Source organism: Lonchura striata, chromosome 25 (genome assembly GCF_050655825.1).
Source record: "Lonchura striata isolate lonStrDom1 chromosome 25, ASM5065582v1, whole genome shotgun sequence".
NCBI classification, from domain to species: Eukaryota; Metazoa; Chordata; class Aves; order Passeriformes; family Estrildidae; genus Lonchura; species Lonchura striata.
This window is the reverse complement of record NC_140727.1, coordinates 5,131,636-5,157,600: the sequence shown is the minus strand read 5'-3', so window position 1 is coordinate 5,157,600 and position 25,965 is coordinate 5,131,636. Positions and strand designations below refer to the sequence as shown.

The 25,965-nt window shown below is 57.7% G+C and overlaps 1 protein-coding gene across 2 annotated transcripts in view; it reads right to left on the bottom strand.

Moving 5' to 3' along the window:
* Window positions 1–7,115: 7,115 nt before the first annotated feature.
* Window positions 7,116–25,965, bottom strand: part of KIRREL1 (kirre like nephrin family adhesion molecule 1) — a 39,184-nt gene continuing 20,334 nt past the window's right edge. Inside the window, exons 4-15 of one of the 2 annotated variants that reach the window (XM_085560883.1) lie at window positions 25,227–25,384; window positions 23,352–23,502; window positions 21,969–22,074; window positions 20,303–20,451; window positions 19,134–19,261; window positions 16,705–16,831; window positions 15,072–15,172; window positions 13,573–13,771; window positions 11,580–11,687; window positions 10,382–10,521; window positions 8,987–9,064; window positions 7,116–7,727 (exon numbers count right to left, since the gene is read on the bottom strand). In XM_085560883.1, coding sequence (XP_085417009.1) covers window positions 7,263–7,727; window positions 8,987–9,064; window positions 10,382–10,521; window positions 11,580–11,687; window positions 13,573–13,771; window positions 15,072–15,172; window positions 16,705–16,831; window positions 19,134–19,261; window positions 20,303–20,451; window positions 21,969–22,074; window positions 23,352–23,502; window positions 25,227–25,384 — 1,910 coding nt within the window. In that variant the 3' untranslated portion in view covers window positions 7,116–7,262. Of the gene's footprint in view, window positions 7,728–8,986; window positions 9,065–10,381; window positions 10,522–11,579; window positions 11,688–13,572; window positions 13,772–15,071; window positions 15,173–16,704; window positions 16,832–19,133; window positions 19,262–20,302; window positions 20,452–21,968; window positions 22,075–22,729; window positions 23,003–23,351; window positions 23,503–25,226; window positions 25,385–25,965 lie in introns of those variants that run through there. The other variant, XM_085560884.1, reaches the window with a different exon arrangement.

Sequence of the window (25,965 nt, the reverse complement as noted above, 5' to 3'; positions counted from 1 at the left end):
CCGATTCCCGATCCCGATTCCCGATTCCCGCGGCTCCAGAGCCCCCGGGGCCGCGGGAGGTTTGGGGGGAGAGAAGCCGGAATCCATCCCTGCCCCCCTCCCTCCCTCCCTGCTGCCGCTTTTCCAGCCGGGAATGCGCGGAGAGCGCGGCCAGCCGGATTTGGGAATCCCGTTTGTCCCGGCTGGAATTCCCGGTGGGGCTGGAAAATAGGGAATGGGTTTGGGAATCCTGTTTGTCCCGCCTGGAATTCCCGGTGGGAATGGAAAATAGGGAATGGGCTTGGGAATCCCATTGATACTGCCTGGAAGCCGGATTTGGGAATCCCGTTTGTCCCGGCTGGAATTCCCGGTGGGGAGGGAAGACAGGGAATGGGTTTGGGAATCCCATTGATCCTGCCTGGAATTCCCGGTGGGAATGGAAAATAGGGAATGGGTTTGGGAATCCCGTTTGTCCCGCCTGGAATTCCCGGTGGGAATGGAAAATAGGGAATGGGCTTGGGAATCCCGTTTGTCCCGCCTGGAATTCCCGCTGGGACTGGAAAATAGGGAATGGGTTTGGGAATCCCATTGATCCTGCCTGGAAGCCGGATTTGGGAATCCCGTTTGTCCCCGCTGGAATTCCCGGTGGGACTGGAAAATAGGGAATGGGTTTGGGAATCCCGTTTGTCCCGGCTGGAATTCCCGGTGGGGAGGGAAGATAGGGAATGGGCTTGGGAATCCCATTGATCCTGCCTGGAATTCCCGGTGGGAATAGAAAATAGGGAATGGGTTTGGGAATCCCATTGATCCTGCCTGGAATTCCCGCTGGGAATAGGAAACAGGGAATGGGTTTGGGAATCCCATTGATCCTGCCTGGAATTCCCGGTGGGAATAGAAAATAGGGAATGGGTCTGGGAATCCCATTGATCCTGCCTGGAATTCCCGCTGGGAATGGAAAATAGGGAATGGGTCTGGGAATCCCATTGATCCTGGGTAGAATTCCCGCTGAGGGGTTTGGGAATCCCATTGATCCTGCCTGGAATTCCCGCTGGGAATGGAAAATAGGGAATGGGTTTGGGAATCCCATTGATCCTGCCTGGAATTCCCGCTGGGACTGGAAAATAGGGAATGGGTTTGGGAATCCCGTTTGTCCCGCCTGGAATTCCCGCTGGGGGATTTGGGAATCCCATTGATCCTGCCTGGAATTCCCGGTGGGGGATTTGGGAATCCCATTTATCCTGGGTAGAATTCCCGGTGGGGGATTTGGGAATCCCATTGATCCTGCCTGGAATTCCCAGCGGGAATGGAAAATAGGGAATCGCGGGCTTGGCACCCAAGGGGTTAATCCCATCCGTCTTTTTCCTTTTTTCCCGGATTTTTTTGAGGAATTCCCACGGGAGCATCCAGGGCTGCCAAAAAGTCGATTTTTGGCGCCTTTGGGTGCCCCAATCCCTGCGGGATTCCCCTTTTCCGCCTCTCATCCCCAAAAAAAACTCCGGGAAAACGGGAAAAATCTCCGGGAAAACGGGCCCGAGGGGTCCTGCCTTAATGAGCGGGTTAATTAACAGCAATTAAGGGTTAATGAAGGGGGAATAAAACCTCTGGAATTAAAGGGAAGGGTTTGGAGCCAAACCCAGCCTGGGAAATTCGGGATGCGGAGAATTCCTGGAAGGAAAATTGAAATTTTTCCCAAAAAATTTGCAGGGATCTTGTGGTGGAAGGACGCAGGAAATTGGGAATTCTTTGGGATTTTATTGGATCAGAGCCGGAAAAAAACAGGGAAACCAGAAAAGGATCCAGGGAAAAGTTCCCTCCCAGGGCCAGGAGTATCCCGGATTTTTAGGGAATGCTGGAATAATTTGGGTTGGAAGGAGCCGCAATTCCATGGGCAGGGAGAGTCCCGGCGGCCCGGGATGCTCCCAGCTGGAATTCTGAGGAATTCTGAGAAATTTTGAGGAATTTTGAGGAATTCTGAGGAATTTTGAGGAATTCTGAGGAATTTTGAGGAATTCCCGATTTTTTCCAGCCCCGTTTCCTTGGATCACGCTGGTGGGCGATCCGGTCATGTGGAAATGAGGGGATTTTCAGGGATTTTCAGGGATTTTCAGGGATTTTCAGGGATTTTCAGGGATTTTCGGGAGTTCTAAGGGATTTTAGGGGATTTTATGGAATTCGGAGGCATTTAAAAGAATTTCGGGAAATTTTAAGGGTTTTTCAGGAGTTTTCAGGGATTTCAAGGAATTTTCAGGAATTCTAAAGGATTTTAGGGAAATTTCAAGAGTTTCCAGGTATTTTAGGGAATTTTCAGGGATTTTAGGGAATTCTCAGGTGTTTTCAGGAATTCTAAGGGATTTTAGGAAATTTTCAGGAGTTTTCAGGGATTTTAGGGAATTTTCAGGGATTTTAGGGAATTCTCAGGTGTTTTCAGGAATTCTAAGGGATTTTAGGGAATTTTCAGGGATTTTAGGGAATTTTCAGGAGTTTTCAGGGATTTTAGGGAATTTTCAGGTGTTTTCAGGAATTCCAAGGGGTTTTAGGGAATTTTCAGGGATTCTAAGGGATTTTTGGGAACTTTCAGGGACTTTCAGGGATTTTCAGGAATTTTCAGGTGTTTTCAGGAATTTTCAGGTGTTTTCAGGAATTCTAAGGGATTTTTAGGGAACCCAAATCGAGGGTTTGGGACCCAAATCCAGAGTTTGGGAATCCCAAACCCAGGGAACGGGGACCCCAAATTTAGGGATGGGGATCCCAAATCCAGGAGCGGGAACCCCAAATCCAAGAATGGGGGACCCCATATTTCGGGATGGGGACCCCAAATTTAGGTTTTGGAACCCGGGACCAGGAGTGGCCCCCAAACCCCGGGAAGGGGGGGACACCCCCAAACCCCCAGAATTTGGGGGGACCCCCAAACCCCCCCGGGGCCGCTCCCCGAGGCCGCGGCGCTGCCGGGGCCGCACGCGGGGGTCCCAAGGGGGACAAAAAGGGAATTTTTGGTGTTTTTTGGTTTTTTTTGTCACCCCCGGCCCCTCCCGGGGTCCCCAAATCCCCTCGGGACCCCAAACCCCCGATGACGTCACGGGGCGGAGCCACGCCCACGACGCGCCGGCGGGCCGGGAAATCTCGCGAGATCCGCGGGGTCGCCGAGGTTATAAATAGCCCCGCCTGAGGCCGCGGCGCTCAGAGCCCGCCCAGCCGGGGGCGGGCGCGGGGGGGGGGAGGTGCTGCGCTGCGGGGCCGGGCAGGCCCCTCATGGCGGCCAAATCCCGGGAATTCGCTCCGGGAATTCGGGAATTCGCTCCGGGAATTCGGGAATTCCTCCTCGGAGCCACCCCGCTGTGCCCCTGTCCCGCCGTGCCCCGCCTCGGGGGTCGCTGGCCGGGGGAAACTGAGGCACGGTGGATCCCGCTTTTCCATTCTTTCGATGAAATCCGGGACAAATCCCGCCCGATTCCTCCTTGTCCCCTTCCAGCAGCTCCCGGCTGGAGGAGGATTCCAATAAAATTAATGAATTTGTCTCCAAGGCGGGGAATGGAAGGGCTGGAAGGTGAAATTCCAGCGGGATGGGGGGGGAAAAAAAAAAGGGAATTTTGCTTCTTAAGCCAAATTCCGGATTCCGTGAGGGAATCCCGATTTAATTTTTGGATTAAAACTGTTTTTGTATAAAAGGAAGCGCAAGGAAGGATGAGGCGAGGGATTTGTGGTGAAAATTCCCGGGGAATAAATCGGGATAAAGGCAGGAATAAATCAGATAAATCCCTGGAATAAATGGAAATCTGTTTGTTTGGAAATGTGGTTGCCACCAAAACCCCTCCAGGGATTTGGGAATGCTGGAATTGTGGGAATTACGGATGGAAAAGGAAAATATTCCTCCCTCCCTCCATCCGTTCCTCAATTCTCCCAGAAAAACTATTGAGGGATGACAAAAATCCCCCTTCTTTAGGTAAAAATCCCCCAAAAAGTTAAAAGGAAAACTCTGAGCTGCTGTAATTTCTTTTTTTTAACCATTTATATTTATATATATATATATAAAAAAATTAAATATATATAATATATCATGTTTAAGACTAAAAATATAGTACAGAATATTTAAAAAAACAAAAAAGGAAAATGCAACATAAAAAAAAAAAAATCGGGGAGAAATGGCGGAATTTTGGGGGGAAAGGGACGGGGGAGGGTCTCTAAACCAACCTGTGCTAAAAAACAAAAGGGGGAAATTCCATTTTCCAGCCCCAAAGTGGGGTTGGAATGTTAAAGCTTCCCGTGGCCGGGCGGGGCTCCCCCTTTTCCCGCGGGATATTGCTCTGGAATTTGGGGTGCAGCACCTGGAGCGGGAATTCCCTCCCCCCTCGGGGCTTTTGGGGTGAATTCAGGCACCTTTGGGCCTTTCGGGACCTTCTGTGTTGGTTTTGGGGAATTTCGGCAGAGGGAAATGAGATCCCACGGCTCGTACCGGGATTGGCCACTGGGAATTCGGGAATTTGGGGATTTGGGGGATTTTGGGGAAGATCCTGATCCCGAGGCAGCCCCCGGAGGGGTGGGCAGGGGTCTCGTACCAAATCCTTGAGGGGTTTTTGGGAATCAGCCAGGAATTCATCCCCCCAAAATTCATCCTCCCCAAATTCCCCCATCCCGAATTGGGACCCCTTCAGGAATTTGGGAATTGGGGCTGGGAATTCCCTCCAAAATTCATCCCCCCAAAATTGTTCCTCCCCAGATTCCCCCACGCCGAATTGGGGCTGGGAATCCTCTGGGAATTCCCCCAAAAATTCATCCCCCAAAAATTCCCCCATCCCAAACTGGGACCCCTTTGGGAATTTGGGAATTGGGGCTGGGAATTCCCTCCAAAACTCATCCCCCAAATTCCCCCACGCCACGCTGGGGTCCCCGGTTCCCCCCGGTGCCCGGAACTGGGATTCGGGGCAGGGCCGAGCTCCCGATCCCAAAGTTTCGGTCGGAATTCCCGGAATTCCCGGGAACGCGGGGGTTCAGGGGGGACCCCGATCCCAGCTCTGGGATCCCGTGCTGCCTCTCCCGAGGGATCGCTGTGCGTGCGGGGCGGCTCCGAAAACCCCAAATTCCCGGCGCCGAGGGAAAACGGGGGGAGCCGGCCCTGAGCCAGGGGCGGCCCCAAAATCAAGGCACAGGGAATGGGAATGGTGCGGGATGGGTTGTTTTGGAATTGGTGTGCCCCTCTGGATTTGGGAACACACGGATCCCAGTGGGAATGGTTCGGGATGGGTTTTTTTGGAATTGGTGTGCCCCTCTGGATTTGGGAACACACGGATCCCAGTGGGAATGGTTCAGGATAGGGCTGGTTTTGGGGTTCACGTGCCCCTCTGGATTTGGGAACACACGGATCCCAGTGGGAATGGTTCGGGATGGGGCTGGTTCTGGGATTGGCGCATCCCTCGGGATTTGGGAATGCATGGATCCCAATGGGAATGGTTTGGGATGGGGCTGGTTCTGGGATTGGCGCATCCCTCGGGATTTGGGAGTGCACGGATCCCAACGGGAATGGTTCGGGTTGGGATTTTTTGGGATTTGTGTCTCCCCTGTGGATCTGGGAACACACAGATCCCAGTGGGAATGGTTCGGGATCGGGCTGGTTCTGGGATTGGTGTGCCCCTCTGGATTTGGGAATGCACGGATCCCAGTGGGAATGGTTTGGGATGGGGCTGGTTCTGGGATTTGCACATCCCTCTGGATTTGGGAGCATGCTGATCCCAGTGGGAATGCTTTGAGGAATGGGAATGATTCGAGATGGGTTTTTTAGGGATTTGTGTCTCCCCTGTGGATCTGGGAACACGTGGATCCCAACGGGAATGGTTCAGGATAGGGCTGGTTTTGGGGTTCATGTGCCCCTCTGGATCTGGGAACACACGGATCCCAACGGGAATGGTTCAGGATGGAACTGGTTTTGGGGTTCACACACCCCTCTGGATCTGGGAACACACAGATCCCAACGGGAATGGTTCAGGTTGGGTTTTTTTGGGATTTGTGTCTCCCCTGTGGATCTGGGAACACACAGATCCCAACGGGAATGGTTCGGGTTGGGCTGGTTTTGGGGTTCACGTGCCCCTCTGGATTTGGGAACACACGGATCCCAACGGGAATGGTTTGGATGGAACTGGTTTTGGGATTGGTGTGCCCCTCGGGATTTGAGAACACGCAGATCCCAACGGGAATGGTTTGGGGAATGGTTTGAGGAATTGGAATGGTTCGGGATGGGGCCGTTTTTGGGATTGGCGTGCCCCTCTGGATTTGGGAACACACGGATCCCAACGGGAATGGTTCGGGTTGGGCTGGTTTTGGGGTTCATGTGCCCCTCTGGATTTGGGAACACACGGATCCCAACGGGAATGGTTCGGGTTGGGTTTTTTTGGGATTTGTGTCTCCCCTCTGGATCTGGGAACACGTGGATCCCAATGGGAATGGTTCAAGATGGGTTTTTTTGGGATTTGTGTCTCCCCTGTGGATCTGGGAACACACGGATCCCAATGGGAATGGTTTGGGATGGGCTGGTTTTGGGGTTCACGCGCCCCTCTGGATTTGGGAACACACGGATCCCAATGGGAATGGTTTGGGTTGGGCTGGTTTTGGGATTGGCGCATCCCTCTGGATCTGGGAACACATGGATCCCAATGGGAATGGTTCGGGTTGGGCTGGTTTTGGGGTTCACGCGCCCCTCTGGATCTGGGAACACACGGATCCCAGTGGGAATGGTTCGGGTTGGGCTGGTTTTGGGGTTCACGCGCCCCTCTGGATTTGGGAACACACGGATCCCAATGGGAATGGTTCGGGATGGGGCTGGTTTTGGGGTTCACGCGCCCCTCTGGATTTGGGAACACACGGATCCCAACGGGAATGGTTTGGGTTGGGCTGGTTTTGGGGTTCACGCGCCCCTCTGGATCTGGGAACACACGGATCCCAACGGGAATGGTTCAGGGTTGGGCTGGTTTTGGGGTTCACGCGCCCCTCTGGATCTGGGAACACACGGATCCCAATGGGAATGGTTCGGGTTGGGCTGGTTTTGGGGTTCACGCGCCCCTCTGGATCTGGCACAGAGCTGCTCCCTGGGAAAGCTCCGGGAACGGCGCCGGGGCCGCAAGGGGCACGAGGAGCGCGGCGCCGACCCCTGCCCGCGCCCCGCGGGGACGGGAACGTACCGGCGAGAGAACCGGGGCGACGAACGGAAGCTCCGAGGAGAGGCCGGGGGGGAAATCGGGGCGAACCCCTGAATATCAGGGGGACGCTCGTGAGGTACCCGCGGAGCCCTCCCCGCCCTAAACGTGCGTCTGCATGCGCTGCTGGAAGCGCTGCCCGTAGTCCGAGTGCTGCGAGGTGTACGAGAAGCGCGCCGCGCCGCCGAACTTGCCCGCCACGTCGAAGGGCTCGTAGGCGCCGCGCTCCAGCCCCGCGGCCGCGCCGCCGAAGCCCAGCCGGTAGGGCGGGAACGCGGCGCCGCCCGCGAAGCCGCCGCCGCCGCCCGCGAAGTTCTCGTAGGAGAGCTGGCTGGCCGTGTCCGCCGGTGCCGGTGCCGGTGCCGGTGCCGCCGCCTCGGCCGGGAATTCGGGGCCGCCGCGGGGGTAGGAGCTGAGCTGGGCGTAGCCGCTGGAGTGCGAGAGCCGCGAGGGCGGCCGCGCCTCGAAGCGGCCGGGGCCCGGCACGCGGTAGTCGCCGTAGAGGACGGAGCGCGAGGCCGGCCGCTCCTCGTGGGCGCGGACGTTGTAGTAGCCGTTGGTGGGGTCCTGCGAGGAGACGGGGGAAAGGTCCGGCGGGATCCGGGAATTCTGGGGTTGGACTCGGGAGAGGACGTGGAGGCGCGTGGGGCGGCGGGAATGGAGGGTGGGAATTCCTCGGCATTCCCTGGGAGGGTGGGAATTCCTTGGGAGGGTGGGAATTCCTCGGCATTCCTTGGGAGGGTGGGAATTGGGATTCCTTGGGAGGGTGGGAATTCCTTAGGATTCCTTGGGAAGGTGGGAATTCCTCGGCATTCCCTGGGAGGGTGGGAATTCCTTAGGATTCCTTGGGAAGGTGGGAATTCCTCGGCATTCCCTGGGAGGGTGGGAATTCCTTAGGATTCCTTGGGAAGGTGGGAATTGGGATTCCTTGGGAGGGTGGGAATTCCTTAGGATTCCTTGGGAAGGTGGGAATTCCTCGGCATTCCCTGGGAGGGTGGGAATTCCTTAGGATTCCTTGGGAAGGTGGGAATTCCTCGGCATTCCCTGGGAGGGTGGGAATTCCTTAGGATTCCTTGGGAGGGTGGGAATTCCTTGACATTTCTTGGGAGGGTGGGAATTCCTTGGGAGGGTAGGAATTCCTTGGCATTCCCTGGGAGGGTGGGAATTCCTCGACATTCCCTGGGAGGGTGGGAATTGGGATTCCCTGGGAGGGTGGGAATTGGGATTCCTTGGGAGGGTGGGAATTGGGATTCCTTGGGAGGGTGGGAATTCCTTGGCATTCCTTGGGAGGATGGGAATTCCTTAGGATTCCTTGGGAGGGTGGGAATTCCTTGGGAGGGTGGGAATTCCTTGGCATTCCTTGGGAATCCTTGGGGATTTCCTGGGAGGCAGCACTAGGGCAGGGCTGGATTTCATGGAATTCCGGATCTCTTGGAATCCCGGAATATCGAGGTTGGAACGGACACACCAAGACCATCCAAGTCCAAAGTCCCACCCTGTCCCTTGGGAGCCTTGTCCAAACGCTCCCGGAATTTTTGGGGCCGTGCCCATTCCCCTGGGAGCTGCTCCAGAGCCCGACCGCGCTTTTTTCCCTAAAATCCATCCCAAATCCCTCCCTGGAACATCTCCATCTGATGAGATCCCTGCGATCTCATCCCTGATCCCGGAGATCCAAGCTGCACATTCCCAAAATCTCCTCTCCATCCCAACAATTCCAGCTCCCCACGCCTGAAATCCCAGGAGTTTTCCACCCATTCTAGGGGGAAAAAAGAAAAATTTGGGATCTGCCCCTCTTTTCCCACCCTCAAACCCCGGCGGGACCGGACCTTGAGCTCGTACTCCTCGCGGGTGTCGATGGTGTCGCAGCGCAGGTCCTGCTTCAGGTCCACGTCGTCCTTGAACGACTGCAAAACCCGTGGGATTATGGAATTATGGAGTTATGGAATTACGGAGTTATGGAATTACGGAGTTATGGAATTATGGAATTACGGAATGGGATGGGTGGGGAGGAACCTTGAGAGCCATCCCGTGGTGGGAAGGGGCGGCTCCCGCTAGCCCAGGTGGACCCAAGGTGGAGTTGGGCGCTCCCAGGGATGGGGAATCTGTGGGATCAGGGACACTGGAATTCCTTGGGATGGGAAAAACCCCAAAGATCCGGGGCAGGGACGTTCCCACCATCCCAGGTGCCTCCAGCCAGTCCCTGGGGACACTCCCAGGGCTGGGGACAACCTCTGCCAGCAGCTCCCGGCCGTCCCAGGTGACAATTCCCTGGCCTGGTCCAGGTGACAGTTCCCTCCCAGGTCCCATCCCGGCTGTCCCAGGTGACAATTCCCTCCCAGGTCCCATCCCGGCCGTCCCAGGTGACAATTCCCTGGCCTGGCCCAGGTGACAATTCCCTCCCAGGTCCCATCCCGGCTGTCCCAGGTGACAATTCCCTCCCAGGTCCCATCCCGGCCATCCCAGGTGACAATTCCCCGGCCATCCCAGGTGACAATTCCCTCCCAGGTCCCATCCCGGCTGTCCCAGGTGACAATTCCCTGGCCTGGCCCAGGTGACAATTCCCTCTCCAGGTCCCATCCCGGCTGTCCCAGGTGACAATTCCCTCCCAGGTCCCATCCTGGCCATCCCAGGTGACAATTCCCTCCCAGGTCCCATCCCGGCTGTCCCAGGTGACAATTCCCTGGCCTGGCCCAGGTGACAATTCCCTCCCAGGTCCCATCCCGGCCGTCCCAGGTGACAATTCCCTCTCCAGGTGCCATCCCGGCCATCCCAGGTGACAATTCCCTCTCCAGGTCCCATCCCGGCCATCCCAGGTCCCATCCCGGCCATCCCAGGTGACAATTCCCTCTCCAGGTCCCATCCCGGCTGTCCCAGGTGACAATTCCCTCCCAGGTCCCATCCTGGCCTGGCCCAGGTGACAATTCCCTCCCAGGTCCCATCCCGGCCATCCCAGGTGACAATTCCCTCCCAGGTCCCATCCTGACCATCCCAGGTCCCATCCCGGCCATCCCAGGTGACAATTCCCTCCCAGGTCCCATCCCGGCCATCCCAGGTCCCATCCCGGCCATCCCAGGTGACAATTCCCTCCCAGGTCCCATCCCGGCCATCCCAGGTCCCATCCTGGCTGTCCCAGGTGACAATTCCCTCCCAGGTCCCATCCCGGCCATCCCAGGTGACAATTCCCTCCCAGGTCCCCGGCCGCTGTCCCCGCTGTCCCTCACCGAGTAGATGGCCTTCATGACGCGGGTGGCCGTGGACACGCTGGCCGTGTCCTCCTCCCTGTCCGCGTGCAGCGTCAGCGGCTCCCGGTTGACCGTCTCCACCTTGATGTCCAGCTTGCGCAGCGTGACGTCCTTGCGGCCTGCCAGGCGACCACAGAGTGACCACTGAGTGACCACTGAGTGACCAGTGAGTGACACCCATAGAGACACCCAGAGTGACCATGGAGGGACCCCCATAGAGACACCCTGAGTGACCCCTGAGTGACCCCAGAGTGACCAGTGAGTGAGCACAGAGTGACCACAGAATGACCATGAAGTGACCCCCACAGAGACACCCTGAGTGACCACAGAGTGACCATGGAGTGACCACTGGGTGAGCACAGAGTGACCATGAAGTGACCCCCATAGAGGCACCCAAGGTGACCAATGAGTGACCATGAAGTGATGCCCACAGAGACCCCCAGAGTGACCACAGAGTGACCATGAAGTGACCACAGAATGATCATGAAGTGACCCCCACAGAGACACCCTGAGTGACCACAGAGTGACCATGGAGTGATCCCCACAGAAACCCCCAGAGTGACCATGGAGTGATCCCCACAGAGATCTCCAGAGTGACCATGGAGTGATGCCCACAGAGACCCCCAGAGTGACCACAGAGTGACCATGAAGTGACCACAGAATAACGATGAAGTGACCCCCACAGAGACACCCAAGGTGACCAGTGAGTGACCATGGAGTGATCCCCACAGAAACCCCCAGAGTGACCATGGAGTGACCCCCACAGAGACCCCCAGAGTGACCATGGAGTGATCCCCACAGAAACCCCCAGAGTGACCATGGAGTGACCATGAAGTGACCACAGAATAACAATGAAGTGACCCCCACAGAGACACCCAAGGTGACCAGTGAGTGACCATGGAGTGATCCCCACAGAGATCCCCAGAGTGACCATGGAGTGATGCCCACAGAGACCCCCAGAGTGACCACAGAGTGACCATGAAGTGACCACAGAATAACGATGAAGTGACCCCCACAGAGACACCCAAGGTGACCAATGAGTGACCATGAAGTGATGCCCACAGAGACCCCCAGAGTGACCATGAAGTGATGCCCACAGAAACCCCCAGAGTGACCACAGAGTGACCACGGAGTGACCGCGGAGTGACCGCCAGGCCACCCGCTGTCCCTCACTCACTTCCTTTGCGGCGCCGGTAGAGGAAGCAGGCGAGGGCCACCAGGCAGCAGATGAGGAGGACGCTGGCGCCGATGGTGGCCCCGGCGATGATGCCCACGGGCAGGACCTCTGCGGGGACACGGGAGCTTGGGGTGGCGCCGGGGCCCTCGTCCCGGCACCCCCACAGAGCGGCCCCGAGGAGATTTGTGGGGTCACCAAGAGGGGCCCGTCCCCAGGTGGTCACCCGGAATTCCGGGAATTCCTCGGACACTCCGGGGATGGAGAACCCAACCCCTTCTGAGCCTGACCGCCCTTCCCAGAGGAATTCCTGCAAACTTCCAGCTCGAGGCCACCCAGACTGTCCCCAAGCTGTGTCCCGGGTCACCTTTCTCCTCCAGCTGGATGATGGCCATGATCAGTGTCCTAACGCAACCCAACCCAAGGTGTCCCAAGCTCCCTTCCATTGTCACCTTTCTCCTCGAGATGGATGATGGCCGTGCCAGGCCTGAAGCTGTCCCATCCCACCCCAAGCTGTCCCCAAGCTCCGTGCTGGTGTCACCTTTCTCCTCGAGCTGGATGATGGCCGTGCCCAACCCAGAGCTGTCCCATCCCAACCCAACCCAAGGCCACCCCAAGGTGTCCCCAAGCTCCCTTTTGGTGTCACCTTTCTCCTCGAGCTGGATGACGGCCGTTCCCAACCCAAAGCTGTCCCATCCCACCCCAAGCTGTCCCCAAGGTCCCTTTTGGTGTCACCTTTCTCCTCGAGCTGGATGATGGCCATGCCCAACCCAAAGCTGTCCCATCCCAACCCAAGCTGTCCCCAAGGTCCATTTTGGTGTCACCTTTCTCCTCGAGCTGGATGATGGCCATGCCCAACCCAAAGCTGTCCCATCCCACCCCAAGCTGTCCCCAAGGTCCATTTTGGTGTCACCTTTCTCCTCGAGCTGGATGATGGCCGTGCCGGGCCCGAAGCTGTTCCATCCCAACCCAAGGCCACCCAAGATGTCCCCAAGCTCCATTTTGGTGTCACCTTTCTCCTCGAGCTGGATGATGGCCATGCCCAACCCAAAGCTGTCCCATCCCAACCCAAGGCCACCCCAAGCTGTCCCCAAGGTCCCTTTTGGTGTCACCTTTCTCCTCGAGCTGGATGATGGCCATGCCCAACCCAAAGCTGTCCCCAAGGTCCCTTTTGGTGTCACCTTTCTCCTCGAGCTGGATGATGGCCATGCCCAACCCAAAGCTGTCCCATCCCAACCCAAGGCCACCCCAAGATGTCCCCAAGCTGTCCCCAAGCTCCGTTTTGGTGTCACCTTTCTCCTCGAGCTGGATGATGGCCATGCCCAACCCAAAGCTGTTCCATCCCAACCCAAAGCCACCCCAAGCTGTCCCCAAGCTCCATTTTGGTGTCACCTTTCTCCTCGAGCTGGATGATGGCCGTGCCAGGCCCGAAGCTGTCCCATCCCAACCGAAAGCCACCCCAAGATGTCCCCAAGGTCCATTTTGGTGTCACCTTTCTCCTCGAGCTGGATGATGGCCGTGCCCAACCCAAGGCCACCCCAAGCTGTCCCCAAGCTCCGTGCTGGTGTCACCTTTCTCCTCGAGCTGGATGATGGCCGTGCCCAACCCAAAGCTGTCCCATCCCACCCCAAGCTGTCCCCAAGGTCCCTTTTGGTGTCACCTTACTCCTCGAGCTGGATGATGGCCGTTCCCAACCCAAAGCTGTCCCATCCCACCCCAAGCTGTCCCCAAGGTCCATTTTGGTGTCACCTTTCTCCTCGAGCTGGATGATGGCCGTGCCCAACCCAAAGCTGTCCCCAAGCTCCATTTTGGTGTCACCTTTCTCCTCGAGCTGGATGATGGCCGTGCCGGGCCCGAAGCTGTCCCATCCCAACCCAAGCTGTCCCCAAGGTCCCTTTTGGCGTCACCTTTCTCCTCGAGCTGGATGATGGCCATGCCCAACCCAAAGCTGTTCCATCCCAACCCAAGCTGTCCCCAAGCTCCATTTTGGTGTCACCTTTCTCCTCGAGCTGGATGATGGCCGTGCCGGGCCCGAAGCTGTTCCAGGCCGTGCAGTTGTAGCGCGTCTGGAAGTCGGCGTCCACCACGTTGTTGATGGTCAGCGTGGACAGGACGCCGCTGCCCGTGCTGCTCCTCTCCACCGTGTAGCGCTCCAGCGTGCCGGCTTCCAGAACGTTCTCCTGCCACGCCCAGGCCTGCGGGGCGGGGCCGCGTCAGGGGCGGGGCCTGGGCGGGTCATTAACGATTCCGGGCCCTGGCCTTTGATTGGCTCTTGGGGATTGATTTGGTGCTGCTACGGCGATTATTGGTGTTTTGTTTTCTATTAGCGTGATTGTTTATTTATCATTTCAGTTGATAATGTTTGTAGTCAATATTTATTTTATTTAATTTTTGTACTATTATTATTAGATATTTATGTCATTGAATGTGATTTTTATTATGTCTTTCTTATTTTATTTTATATTATTTTTATTAAATATGATTTTTATTATTTATTTCTTTTACTTTTATCTTTATTATTTATTTATTATATTTTTTATACGTTATATATTATGTATTCTATATTATGTATTCTATATTGTATATTATTTATATTTTAATTTTTAATTTTTAATTTTTAATTTTTAATTTTTATATTTTTAATTTTTTAATTTTTAATTTTTATAATTTTATATTTTTAAATTTTAAATTTTAAATTTTTATTTTTATATTTTATATTTTTAATTTTTATATTTTTATTTTTATTTTTATTTTTATTTGTATTTTATTATTTTTAATTTGTAATTTTTAGTTTTTATATTTTTAATTTTTAATTTTTAATTTTTAATTTTTATATTTTTAATTTTTAATTTTTATAATTTTATATTTTTAAATTTTAAATTTTAAATGTTTATTTCTATATTTTATATTTTTAATTTTTATATTTTTATTTTTATTTTTATTTTTATTTTATTATTTTGAATTTTTAATTTTAAATTTTTATATTTTTAATTTTTAATTTTTTATTTTTATTTTTAATTTTTCCATTTTTAATTTTTAATTTTTATATTGTTATATTTTTAATTTTTAATTTTTATCTTTTTAATTTTTAATGTTTAATTTTTAATTATGTTTAATTTTTAATTATGTTTAATTTTTGATTTTTAATTTTTAATTTTTTAACTTTTATTTTTAATATTTAATTTTTAATATTTAATTTTTAATGTTTAATTTTTAATTATGTTTAATTTTTAATTTTTAATTTTTAATTTTTGATTTTTAATTTTTAATTTTTTAACTTTTATTTTTAATATTTAATTTTTAATATTTAATTTTTAATGTTTAATGTTTAATGTTTAATGTTTAATGTTTAATGTTTAATTTTTAATGGTTAATTTTTAATGGTTAATTTTTAATGTTTAATTTTTAGTTTTTAATGTCGAATGTTGAATGTCTGTATTTTGGATTGGAACCGTCAGTTTTGGGTTCCCGTGGCGGTGCCCGGGCGGGACTCACGATGCGGTCGGGCGGCGGCGTGCTGCCGATGAAACACTCGACCGAACCGCGGCCGCCGCGCGCCGCGAACTGCACCGGCCGGCTCGAGATGATGGGCGGCCCTGCGGGGACACGGGAACGGGATTTGGGATGGGGAATAATCGGGAATGGGAATGGGGAATAATGGGGAATGGGGATGGGGAATAATCGGGAATTGGGAATGGGGAATGGGGAATGGGGAATAATCGGGAATGGGAATGGGGAATGGGGAATGGGGAATAATCGGGAATGGGAATGGGGAATAATCGGGAATGGGGAATAATCGGGAATGGGAATGGGGAATAATCGGGAATGGGGATGGGGAATGGGAATGGGGAATGGGGAATAATCGGGAATGGGGAATGGGGAATAATCGGGAATGGGGAATGGGGAATGGGGATGGGAATGGGGAATGGGAATGGGAATGGGGAATGGGAATGGGGAATGGGAATGGGGAATAATCGGGAATGGGGAATGGGGAATAATCGGGAATGGGGAATGGGGAATAATCGGGAATGGGGATTGGGAATGGCGGCCCTGCGGGGAGACAGGCGGGATTTGGGATGGGGAATAATCGGGAATGGGGAATGGGGAATAATCGGGATGGGGAATGGGGAATAATCGGGAATGGGGAATGGGGAATGGGGAATGGGGAATGGGGAATGGGAATGGGGAATGGGGAATAATCGGGAATTGGGAATGGGGAATGGGGAATGGGAATGGGGATTGGGGAATGGGAATGGGGAATGGGGAATGGGAATGGGAATGGGAATGGGAATGGGAATGGGGGAATGGGGATTGGGAATGGGGATGGGGAATGGGGAATGGGGAATGGGGAATGGGGATTGGGAATGGGAATGGGGATTGGGGAATGGGAATGGGGAATGGGAATGGGGAATGGGGAATGGGGAATGGGGAATGGGGAATGGGAATGGGGAATGGGGAATGGGAAATGGGGAATGGGAATGGGGAATGGGGAATGGGAAATGGGGAATGGGGAATGGGAATGGGGAATGGGGAATGGGAATGGGGAATGGGGAATGGGGAATGGGAATGGGGAATGGGGAATGGGGAATGGGGAATGGGAATGGGGAATGGGAATGGGGATTGGGAATGGGGAATGGGGAATGGGAATGGGGAATGGGAATGGGGGAATTGGGAATGGGGGCCCTGTGGGGAGACAGGAGGGGATTTGGGGTTTTTGGGGGGGATTTGGGATTTTTGGGGGGGATTTGGGGATTTTTGGGGAGGATTTGGGATTTTTTTGGGAGGATTTGGGGTTTTTGGGGGGATTTGGGGTTTTTGGGGAGGATTTTGGGATTTTTGGGGTTTTTTTGGGGGGGATTTGGGTTTTTTGGGGGGGATTTGGGGTTTTTCGGGGGATTTGGGGTTTTTGGGGAGGATTTTGGGATTTTTGGGGTTTTTTTGGGGGGGATTTGGGTTTTTTGGGGGGGATTTGGGTTTTTTGGGGGGATTTGGGGTTTTTTGGGAGGATTTGGGTTTTTTGGGGGGATTTGGGGTTTTTTTGGTAGAATTTGGGGTTTTTGGGGGGATTTGGGTTTTTTTGGGAGGATTTGCGGTTTTTGGGGGGATTGGGGGTTTCTGGGGGGCTGACCGTTGACGAAGAGGGTGACCTCCCTCTCGCCCACGCCGATCCGTGGCACGATGGCCTTGCACACGTACTGGCCGGCGTCGGCCTGCGTCACCGACTTGAGGTACAGCTGGTTGCTGTTGCTCAGGACCTGGGGGACACGGGGACATGGGGGACACCCCTGGGGGACACTGGGGACACCCCGAGGGGACATTGGGGACACTGGGGACACCCGGGGGACACTGGGGACATTGGGACACTGGGGACACCCGGGGGATATTGGGGACATTGGGGACACCTGGGGGACACCGGGGGACATTGGGGACACCCCTGGGGACACTGGGGACACCCGGGGGACACCCGGGGGACACCCCGAGGGGACATTGGGGACATTGGGACACTGGGGACACCCGGGGGACATCCGGGGGACACCCCGAGGGGACATTGGGGACATTGGGACACTGGGGACACCCGGGGGATATTGGGGACACCCGGGGGACACCCGAGGGACACTGGGGACACCCCAAGGGGACACTGGGGACATTGGGGACACCCGGGGGGCACGGGGACACTGGGGACACCCCAAGGGGACACTGGGGACACCCGGGGGACACCCCTGGGGACACCCGGGGGACACCCGACGGACACTGGGGACACCCCGAGGGGACACTGGGGACACCCGAAGGGGACACTGGGGACATTGGGGACACCCAGGGGACACTGGGGACACCCGGGGGACACTGGGGGCACCCCGAGGGGACATTGGGGACACCCGGGGGACATTGGGGACACCCCAGGGAACACCTGGGGCACATTGGGGACACCCGGGGGACACTGGGGACACCCCTGGGGGACATTGGGGACACCCGGGGGACACTGGGGACACTGGGGACACCCCGGGGGACACCCGGGGGACACCCAAGGGACACTGGGGACACCCCAGAGACATTGGGGACACCCCAGGGAACACCTGGGGGACACCGGGGACATTGGGGACACCCAGGGGACACTGGGGACACCCCGAGGGGACATTGGGGACACCCGGGGGACACTGGGGACACCCCAACGCCCGGCAGCCCGCCCGGAGTCGTTCCCGGGGGAATCCCAGTCCCGGGCCCGGCTTTGGGGGGATTTGGGGTGCGGAGGGGGCACGGAGGAACGGTGGGGAACTTCTGGGGTCACGTTTGACCCCAATCCCAAACCGAACCCCAATGCAAATCCCGAATCCCAATCCCAAACCGAACCCCAATCCCAAATCCCAACCCCAAACAATCCCCAATCCCAATCCCCAATCCCCAATCCCCAATCCCAAACCCAATCCCCAATCCCCAATCCCCAATCCCCAATCCCCAATCCCAAACCCAATCCCCAATCCCCAATCCTGAATCCCAACCCCAAACCCAATCCCCAATCCCCAATCCCCAATCTCCAATCTCCAATCCCCAATCCCCAATCCCAACCCCAATCCCGAATCCCAATCTCAACCCCAACCCCAATCCCGAATCCCAACCCCAATCCTGAATCCCAACCCCAACCCCAAACCCAATCCCCAATCCCCAATCCCCAATCCCAAACCCAAACCCCAATCCCCAATCCCCAATCCCAACCCAATCCCAACACCAATCTTGAATCCCAATCCCCATTCCAACTCCAATCCCAACCCCAACCCCAACCCCAAACCCAATCCCCAATCCCCAATCCCCAATCCCCAATCCCAAATCCCCAATCCCCAATCCCCAATCCCCAATCCCAATCCCAATCCCAACCCCAACCCCAAACCCAACCCCAAACCCAATCCCCAATCCCCAATCCCCAATCCCCAATCCCCAATCCCCAATCCCAACCCAATCCCAACAGCAATCTTGAATCCCAACCCCAACCCCAACCCCAACCCCAAACCCAATCCCCAATCCCCAATCCCAACCCCAATCCCGAATCCCAATCCCAACCCCAACCCCAACCCCAAACCCAAACCCCAATCCCCAATCCCAACCCCAACCCCAATCCCAACCCCAACCCCAAACCCAAACCCCAATCCCCAATCCCAACCCCAATCCTGAATCCCAACCCCAATCCCAACCCCAATCCCCAATCCCCAATCCCCAATCCCCAATCCCCAATCCCAACCCAATCCCAACAGCAATCTTGAATCCCAATCCCCATTCCAACTCCAATCCCAACCCCAACCCCAACCCCAAACCCAATCCCCAATCCCCAATCCCAACCCAATCCCAACACCAATCTTGAATCCCAATCCCCATTCCAACCCCAATCCTGAATCCCAACCCCAATCCCAATCCGGGATTTCTTTGGGGATTTCTTTTGGAATTTCTTTTCCGATAGTTCTGTGGATTTCTTTTGGGATTTTTTTTTTGGGATTTCGGGACACGCGGAGTGCCCCTGACCCCGAGGGGATGGGGAACGTTCCGGAATCCCCGGGAAGGGGGTCCTACCATGTTGGATTCCTTCTTGGTCCAGGTGAGGGTCAGCGGGGGGTTCCCCGACCACACGCAGGTCAGGGTGACGTCGGAGCCGATGTCGGTCACCGTGGGCTTGGGGTCCACCACGATCCGGGGGGCGACTGCGGGACACCCGAGGAGCGGGTGGGAGGGGTTCGGGGTCACTTTTGGGGGTTTGGGGTCAGTTTTGGGGCCAGTTTCGGGGTTTGGGGCCGGTTTTGGGGCCGGTTTCAGGGTTTGGGGCCGGTTTTGGGGTTTGGGGCCAGTTTTGGGGCCAGTTTTAGGGTTTGGGGCCATTTTTAGGTTTGGGGCCAGTTTTGGGGCCAGTTTTAGGGTTTGGGGCCATTTTTAGGTTTGGGGCCAGTTTTGGGGTTTGGGGCCGGTTTTGGGGCCAGTTTCGGGGTTTGGGGCCAGTTTTGGGGTTTGGGGCCGGTTTTGGGGCCAGTTTTGGGGTTTGGGGCCGGTTTGGGGGAATTTGGGTCACTTTTGGGGTTTGGGGCCGGTTTTGGGGCCGGTTTTGGGGCCGGTTTTGGGGTTTGGGCCCAGTTTTGGGGTTTGGGGCCGGTTTTGGGGCCGGTTTTGGGGCCGGTTTTGGAGTTTGGGCCGGTTTGGGGTCACTTTTGGGGCCGGTTTTGGGGTTTGGGCCCAGTTTTGGGATTTGGGGCCGGTTTTGGGGCCGGTTTCGGGGTTTGGGGCCGGTTTTGGGGTCACTTTTGGGGTTTGGGGCCGGTTTCGGGGTTTGGGGCCGGTTTTGGGGTTTGGGGCCGGTTTGGGGGGATTTGGGTCACTTTTGGGGTTTGGGGCCGGTTTTGGGGCCGGTTTCGGGGTTCGGGGCGCTTTGGGGGATTTGGGCCGGTTTTGGGGCCGGTTTTGGGGCCGGTTTTGGGGCCGGTTTTGGGGCCGGTTTTGGGGCCGGTTTTGGGGTTTGGGGCCGGTTTTGGGGCCGGTTTCAGGGTTCGGGGCGCTTTGGGGGATTTGGGCCGGTTTTGGGGCCGGTTTTGGGGCCGGTTTCGGGGTTCGGGGCGCTTTGGGGGATTTGGGCCGGTTTTGGGGCCGGTTTTGGGGCCGGTTTCGGGGTTCGGGGCGCTTTGGGGGATTTGGGCCGGTTTTGGGGCCGGTTTTGGGGCCGGTTTCGGGGTTCGGGGCGCTTCGGGCTCACTCACAGTGCACGTCCACCAGCGTGCTGACGTTGGTGCTGCCGATGTCGTTGTGCACCTCGCAGGACACGGGCTCCGTGAAGAAGGTGTAGTCCACCTGCGTGTCGTACCTGTTCTCCTTGGCCTCCTCGATGATCACCCCCCCTTTGGCCCACCTGGGACAGCCGGGACACCGTGGCACCCCGGCCCCCGTCCGAGATCCCGATCGGCATCCGAAATCCCGATCCGCATCCGAAATCCCGATCCCCATCCGAAATCCCGATCCGCATCCTAAATCCCGATCCTGATCCTAAATCCCAATCCCCATCCGAAATCCCGATCCCCATCCTAAATCCCGATCCTGATCCTAAATCCCAATCCCCATCCGAAATCCCGATCCCCGTCCGAAATCCCGATCCCCATCCGAAATCCCGATCCGCATCCTAAATCCCGATCCTGATCCTAAATCCCAATCCCCATCCGAAATCCCGATCCCCATCCTAAATCCCGATCCTGATCCTAAATCCCAATCCCCATCCGAAATCCCGATCCCCGTCCGAAATCCCGATCCGCATCCGAAATCCCGATCCCCATCCGAAATCCTGATCCCCATCCTAAATCCCGATCCCCATCCGAAATCCCGATCCCCATCCGAAATCCCAATCCTGATCCGAAATCCCAGTCCCCATCCGAAATCCCGATCCGCATCCGAAATCCCGATCCCCATCCGAAATCCCAATCTTGGTCCTAATTCCCAATCCCCATCCTAAATCCCGATCCCCATCCGAAATCCCGATCCCCATCCGAAATCCCAATCTTGGTCCTAATTCCCAATCCTGATCCTAAATCCCGATCCCCATCCGAAATCCCGATCCCCATCCGAAATCCTGATCCGCATCCGAAATCCCGATCACCATCCGAAATCCCGATCCCCATCCGAAATCCCAATCTTGGTCCTAATTCCCAATCCTGATCCTAAATCCCGATCCGCATCCGAAATCCCAATCCCCATCCGAAATCCCAATCCCCATCCGAAATCCCGATCCTAAATCCCGATCCCCATCCGAAATCCCGATCCCCATCCGAAATCCCGATCCCCATCCGAAATCCCGATCCCCATCCAAAATCCCAATCCCAATCCGAAATCCCGATCCCCATCCGAAATCCTGATCCCCATCCTAAATCCCAATCCTGATCCTAATTCCCAATCCCCATTGCCATTTCCAGGGGGTTTTGGGGAGGGGACTCAGAGCCATGGTGGGGACCTTTGACCCCAATCCCAATCCCAATTCCCAATCCCAATTCCCAATCCCAATTCCCAATCCCAATTCCCAGTCCCAGGAGGTTTGGGGTGGGGAGGGGACGCAGAGCCATGGGGGGACACTGAGTGACCCCAGGTGATCCCAGGTGACCCCAGGTGGCCCCAGGTGACCCCAGGTGGCCCCAGGTGACCCCGAGTGATCCCGGGTGACCCCAGGTGACCCCCGGTGGCCCCAGGAGACCCCAGGTGATCCCAGGTGATCCCAGGTGACCCCAGGTGACCCCCGGTGGCCCCAGGTGACCCCAGGTGATCCCAGGAGACCCCAGGGGACCCCAGGTGACCCCAGGAGGCCCCAGGTGATCCCAGGTGATCCCAGGTGGCCCCAGGTGACCCCCGGTGGCCCCGGCGCGGTCGCGGCGGTTTCGGGGTCACCTGTATCCCTTGATCTCGGGGTTGGCCGTGGCCATGCAGGTGAACACGACCCTCTCGCCCTCCTGCACCGTCTGCGGCTGGATGGACAGCGTGACCGTCGGGGGATCTGCGGGCACCGGCCGGGCTCAGGGGGGCGCGGGGGGTCCCCAAAACTCCGGGCTGGGGCAGCGCCCGCCCCGGGGCTGTCACCCGCTGGGGGCCGCCCCTGCCGCAGCAGCCAGCGAGTCCCGGCCCTGCCTCCTCCTCCTCCTCCTCGTCCTCCTCCTCCTCCTCCTCCTCCTCCTCCTCCTCCTCCTCCTCCTCCTCCTCCTCCTGCTCCAGCAAATCCCTTCCACCAGCACCGCTCCCGCCTGCAGCACCCCGAAAATCCCCCCAAAGTCCCCAAAAATCCCCCAAAATCTCCATCCAGCCCTGGTGTCCTCTGTCCCTGTCCGCATTTACAGTGGACATTGAGCCTGTCCCCAATGTCCCCGTGTCCCTGTCCCTGTCCCTGTCCCCTGTCCCTGTCCCTGTCCCTGTCCCCGTCCCCACTGACGGTGCACATTCAGCCGGACGAAGGTCTCCCATCTCCCATGTCCCCCTGTCCCTGTCCCCCTGTCCCTGTCCCATGTCCCTGTCCCTGTCCCTGTCCCTGTCCCCATGTCCCTGTCCCTGTCCCTGTCCCTGTCCCCCTGTCCCTGTCCCATGTCCCTGTCCCTGTCCCTGTCCCATGTCCCTGCCCCTGTCCCTGTCCCCCTGTCCCTGTCCCCGTCCCCACTGACGGTGCACGTTCAGCCGGACGAAGGTCTCCCATGTCCCCCTGTCCCTGTCCCTGTCCCTGTCCCCGTGTCCCCCTGTCCCTGTCCCCGTCCCCGTCCCCGTCCCCACTGACGGTGCACGTTCAGCCGGACGAAGGTCTCCCATGTCCCTGTCCCTGTCCCATGTCCCTGCCCCTGTCCCTGTCCCCGTCCCTGTCCCTGTCCCCACTGACGGTGCACGTTCAGCCGGACGAAGGTCTCCCATGTCCCCCTGTCCCTGTCCCTGTCCCTGTCCCTGTCCCCGTGTCCCCCTGTCCCTGTCCCTGTCCCCTGTCCCCGTCCCCATCCCCACTGACGGTGCACGTTCAGCCGGACGAAGGTCTCCCATCTCCCATGTCCCTGTCCCTGTCCCCGTGTCCCTGTCCCTGTCCCCTGTCCCTGTCCATGTCCCTGTCCCCCTGTCCCCTGTCCCCTGTCCCCCTGTCCCCTGTCCCCGTCCCCGTCCCCACTGACGGTGCACGTTCAGCCGGACGAAGGTCTCCCATGTCCCCATGTCCCTGTCCCCCTGTCCCCCTGTCCCTGTCCCTGTCCCTGTCCCCCTGTCCCTGTCCCCCTGTCCCCTGTCCCCGTCCCCGTCCCCACTGACGGTGCACGTTCAGCCGGACGAAGGTCTCCTTGCCGGCCGGCGCGGCCTCGTTGGAGCTGCGGCAGGAGAAGACGCGGCCGATGTCCAGGTCCGTGGGGTTGATGGCCAGCAGGCTCGTGGTGCTCTCGCGCTTCCCATCGGCCAGCAGCTCCTGCGGGGGGGACACGGGAGTGGACACGGGGAGGGGACAGCTCCAGCGGGGCTGGGGACAGCTCCAGCGGGGCTGGGAACATGGGGAGGGGGACAGAGGGGCTGGGGACACGGGGACAGCTCCAGAGGGACTGGGGACACGGGGAGCGGGACAGAGGGACATGGGGACAGCTCCAGACGGGCTGGGGACACGGGGACAGCTCCAGAGGGGCTGGGGACATGGGGACAGGTCCAGAGGGACTGGGGACAGCACGGGGTGGGGGACAGAGGGACAGCACGGGGCGGGTGGCAGCGGGCACAGGGACAGGGTGGTGGCAGCAGGGACAGCACAGGGTGGTGGCAGTGGGCACAGGGACGGGGTGGCAGCAGGCACAGGGACAGGGTGGTGGCAGGCACAGGGATGGGGTGGTGGCAGCGGGCACAGGGTGGTGGCAGTGGGCACAGGGACGGGTGGTGGCAGCGGGCACAGGGAAGGGGTGACAGCAGGGACAGCACAGGGTGGTGGCAGCGGGCACAGGGTGGTGGCAGCGGGCACAGGGACAGGGTGGCAGTGGGCAGAGGGATGGGGTGGCAGCAGGGACAGCACAGGGTGGTGGCACCGGGCACAGAGACGGGGTGGCCGCAGGGACAGCACAGGGTGGTGGCACCGGGCACAGAGACGGGGTGGCAGCAGGGACAGCACAGGGTGGTGGCAGCGGGCACAGAGACGGGGTGGCAGTGGGCACAGGGTGGTGGCAGCGGGCACAGGGACGGGTGGCAGTGGGCACAGGGTGGTGGCAGCAGGCACAGGGACAGGGTGGCAGTGGGCACAGGGACGCGTGGCCGCAGGGACAGCACAGGGTGGTGGCAGCGGGCACAGGGACGGGGTGGCAGCAGGCACAGGGACAGGGTGGTGGCAGCGGGCACAGGGACGGGTGGCACCGGGCACAGGGACGGGGTGGTGGCAGAGGGCACAGGGATGGGGTGGTGGCAGCGGGCACAGGGATGGGGTGGTGGCAGCGGGCACAGGGTGGTGGCAGTGGGCACAGGGACGGGGTGGCAGCAGGGACAGAGACGGGGTGGCAGTGGGCACAGAGACGGGGTGGCAGTGGGCACAGGGACAGGGTGGTGGCAGCGGGCACAGGGACAGGGTGGCAGCGGGCACAGGGTGGTGGCAGCGGGCACAGAGACGGGGTGGCAGCGGGCACAGGGACGGGTGGCAGCGGGCACAGGCACAGGGTGGTGGCAGCAGGCACAGGGTGGTGGCAGTGGGCACAGGGACGGGTGGCAGCGGGCACAGGGTGGTGGCACCGGGCACAGGGTGGTGGCAGCGGGCACAGGGACAGGGTGGCAGCAGGCACAGGGACAGGGTGGCAGCAGGGACAGCACAGGGTGGTGGCAGCAGGCACAGGGACGGGTGGCACCGGGCACAGGGATGGGTGGCAGCGGGCACAGGTTGGTGGCAGCGGGCACAGGGACGGGGTGGTGGCAGTGGGCACAGGGACGGGTGGCACCGGGCACAGGGTGGTGGCAGCAGGCACAGGGACGGGGTGGTGGCAGCGAGCACAGAGACGGGGTGGCAGTGGGCACAGGGATGGGGTGGTGGCAGCGGGCACAGGGTGGTGGCAGCGGGCACAGGGACAGGGTGGCAGCGGGCACAGGGACGCGTGCCCGCGGGGACAGCACAGGTTGGTGGCACCGGGCACAGGGACGCGTGCCCGCGGGCACAGCGCGGGGACGCCGTACCGTGCTGGTGACGGCGCCGTCCTGCTGCAGCCCGTCGCGGAACCAGGCGATGGTGGCCGCGGGCTTGGCGCTGCGGGCGCGGCACGTCAGGTTGTAGGGGGTCCCTGCCCGCAGCAGGATCTCGGGGGCGCCGTCGATGGTGGGGTCCTCCGGGGGGACTGCGGGGGGACAGAGGGGACACCGGCTCGGGGGCACGGCCTGGGGGCGGGGAGGGGGCACTGGGGACCGTGTGGGGCACTGGGGAGAGTGTGGGGCATTGGGGACAGTGTGGGGCACCGGGGACAGTGTGGGGCATTGGGGACAGTGTGGGGCACCGGGGACAGTGTGGGGCATTGGGGACAGTGTGGGGCACCGGGGACTGTGTGGGGCACTGGGGAGAGTGTGGGGCACCGGGAACCGTGTGGGGCACCGGGAATCGTGTGGGGCACCGGGGACCGTGTGGGGCACTGGGAATCGTGTGGGGCACCGGGGAGAGTGTGGGGCACCGGGAACCGTGTGGGGCACTGGGAATCGTGTGGGGCACTGGGGAGAGTGTGGGGCACCGGGGACCGTGTGGGGCACCGGGGACCGTGTGGGGCACTGGGGAGAGTGTGGGGCACTGGGGAGAGTGTGGGGCACCGGGGACTGTGTGGGGCACCGGGGAGAGTGTGGGGCACCGGGGACTTTGTGGGGCACTGGGAAGTGCGTGGGGCACTGGGAACCGTGTGGGGCACCGGGAATCGTGTGGGGCACTGGGAAC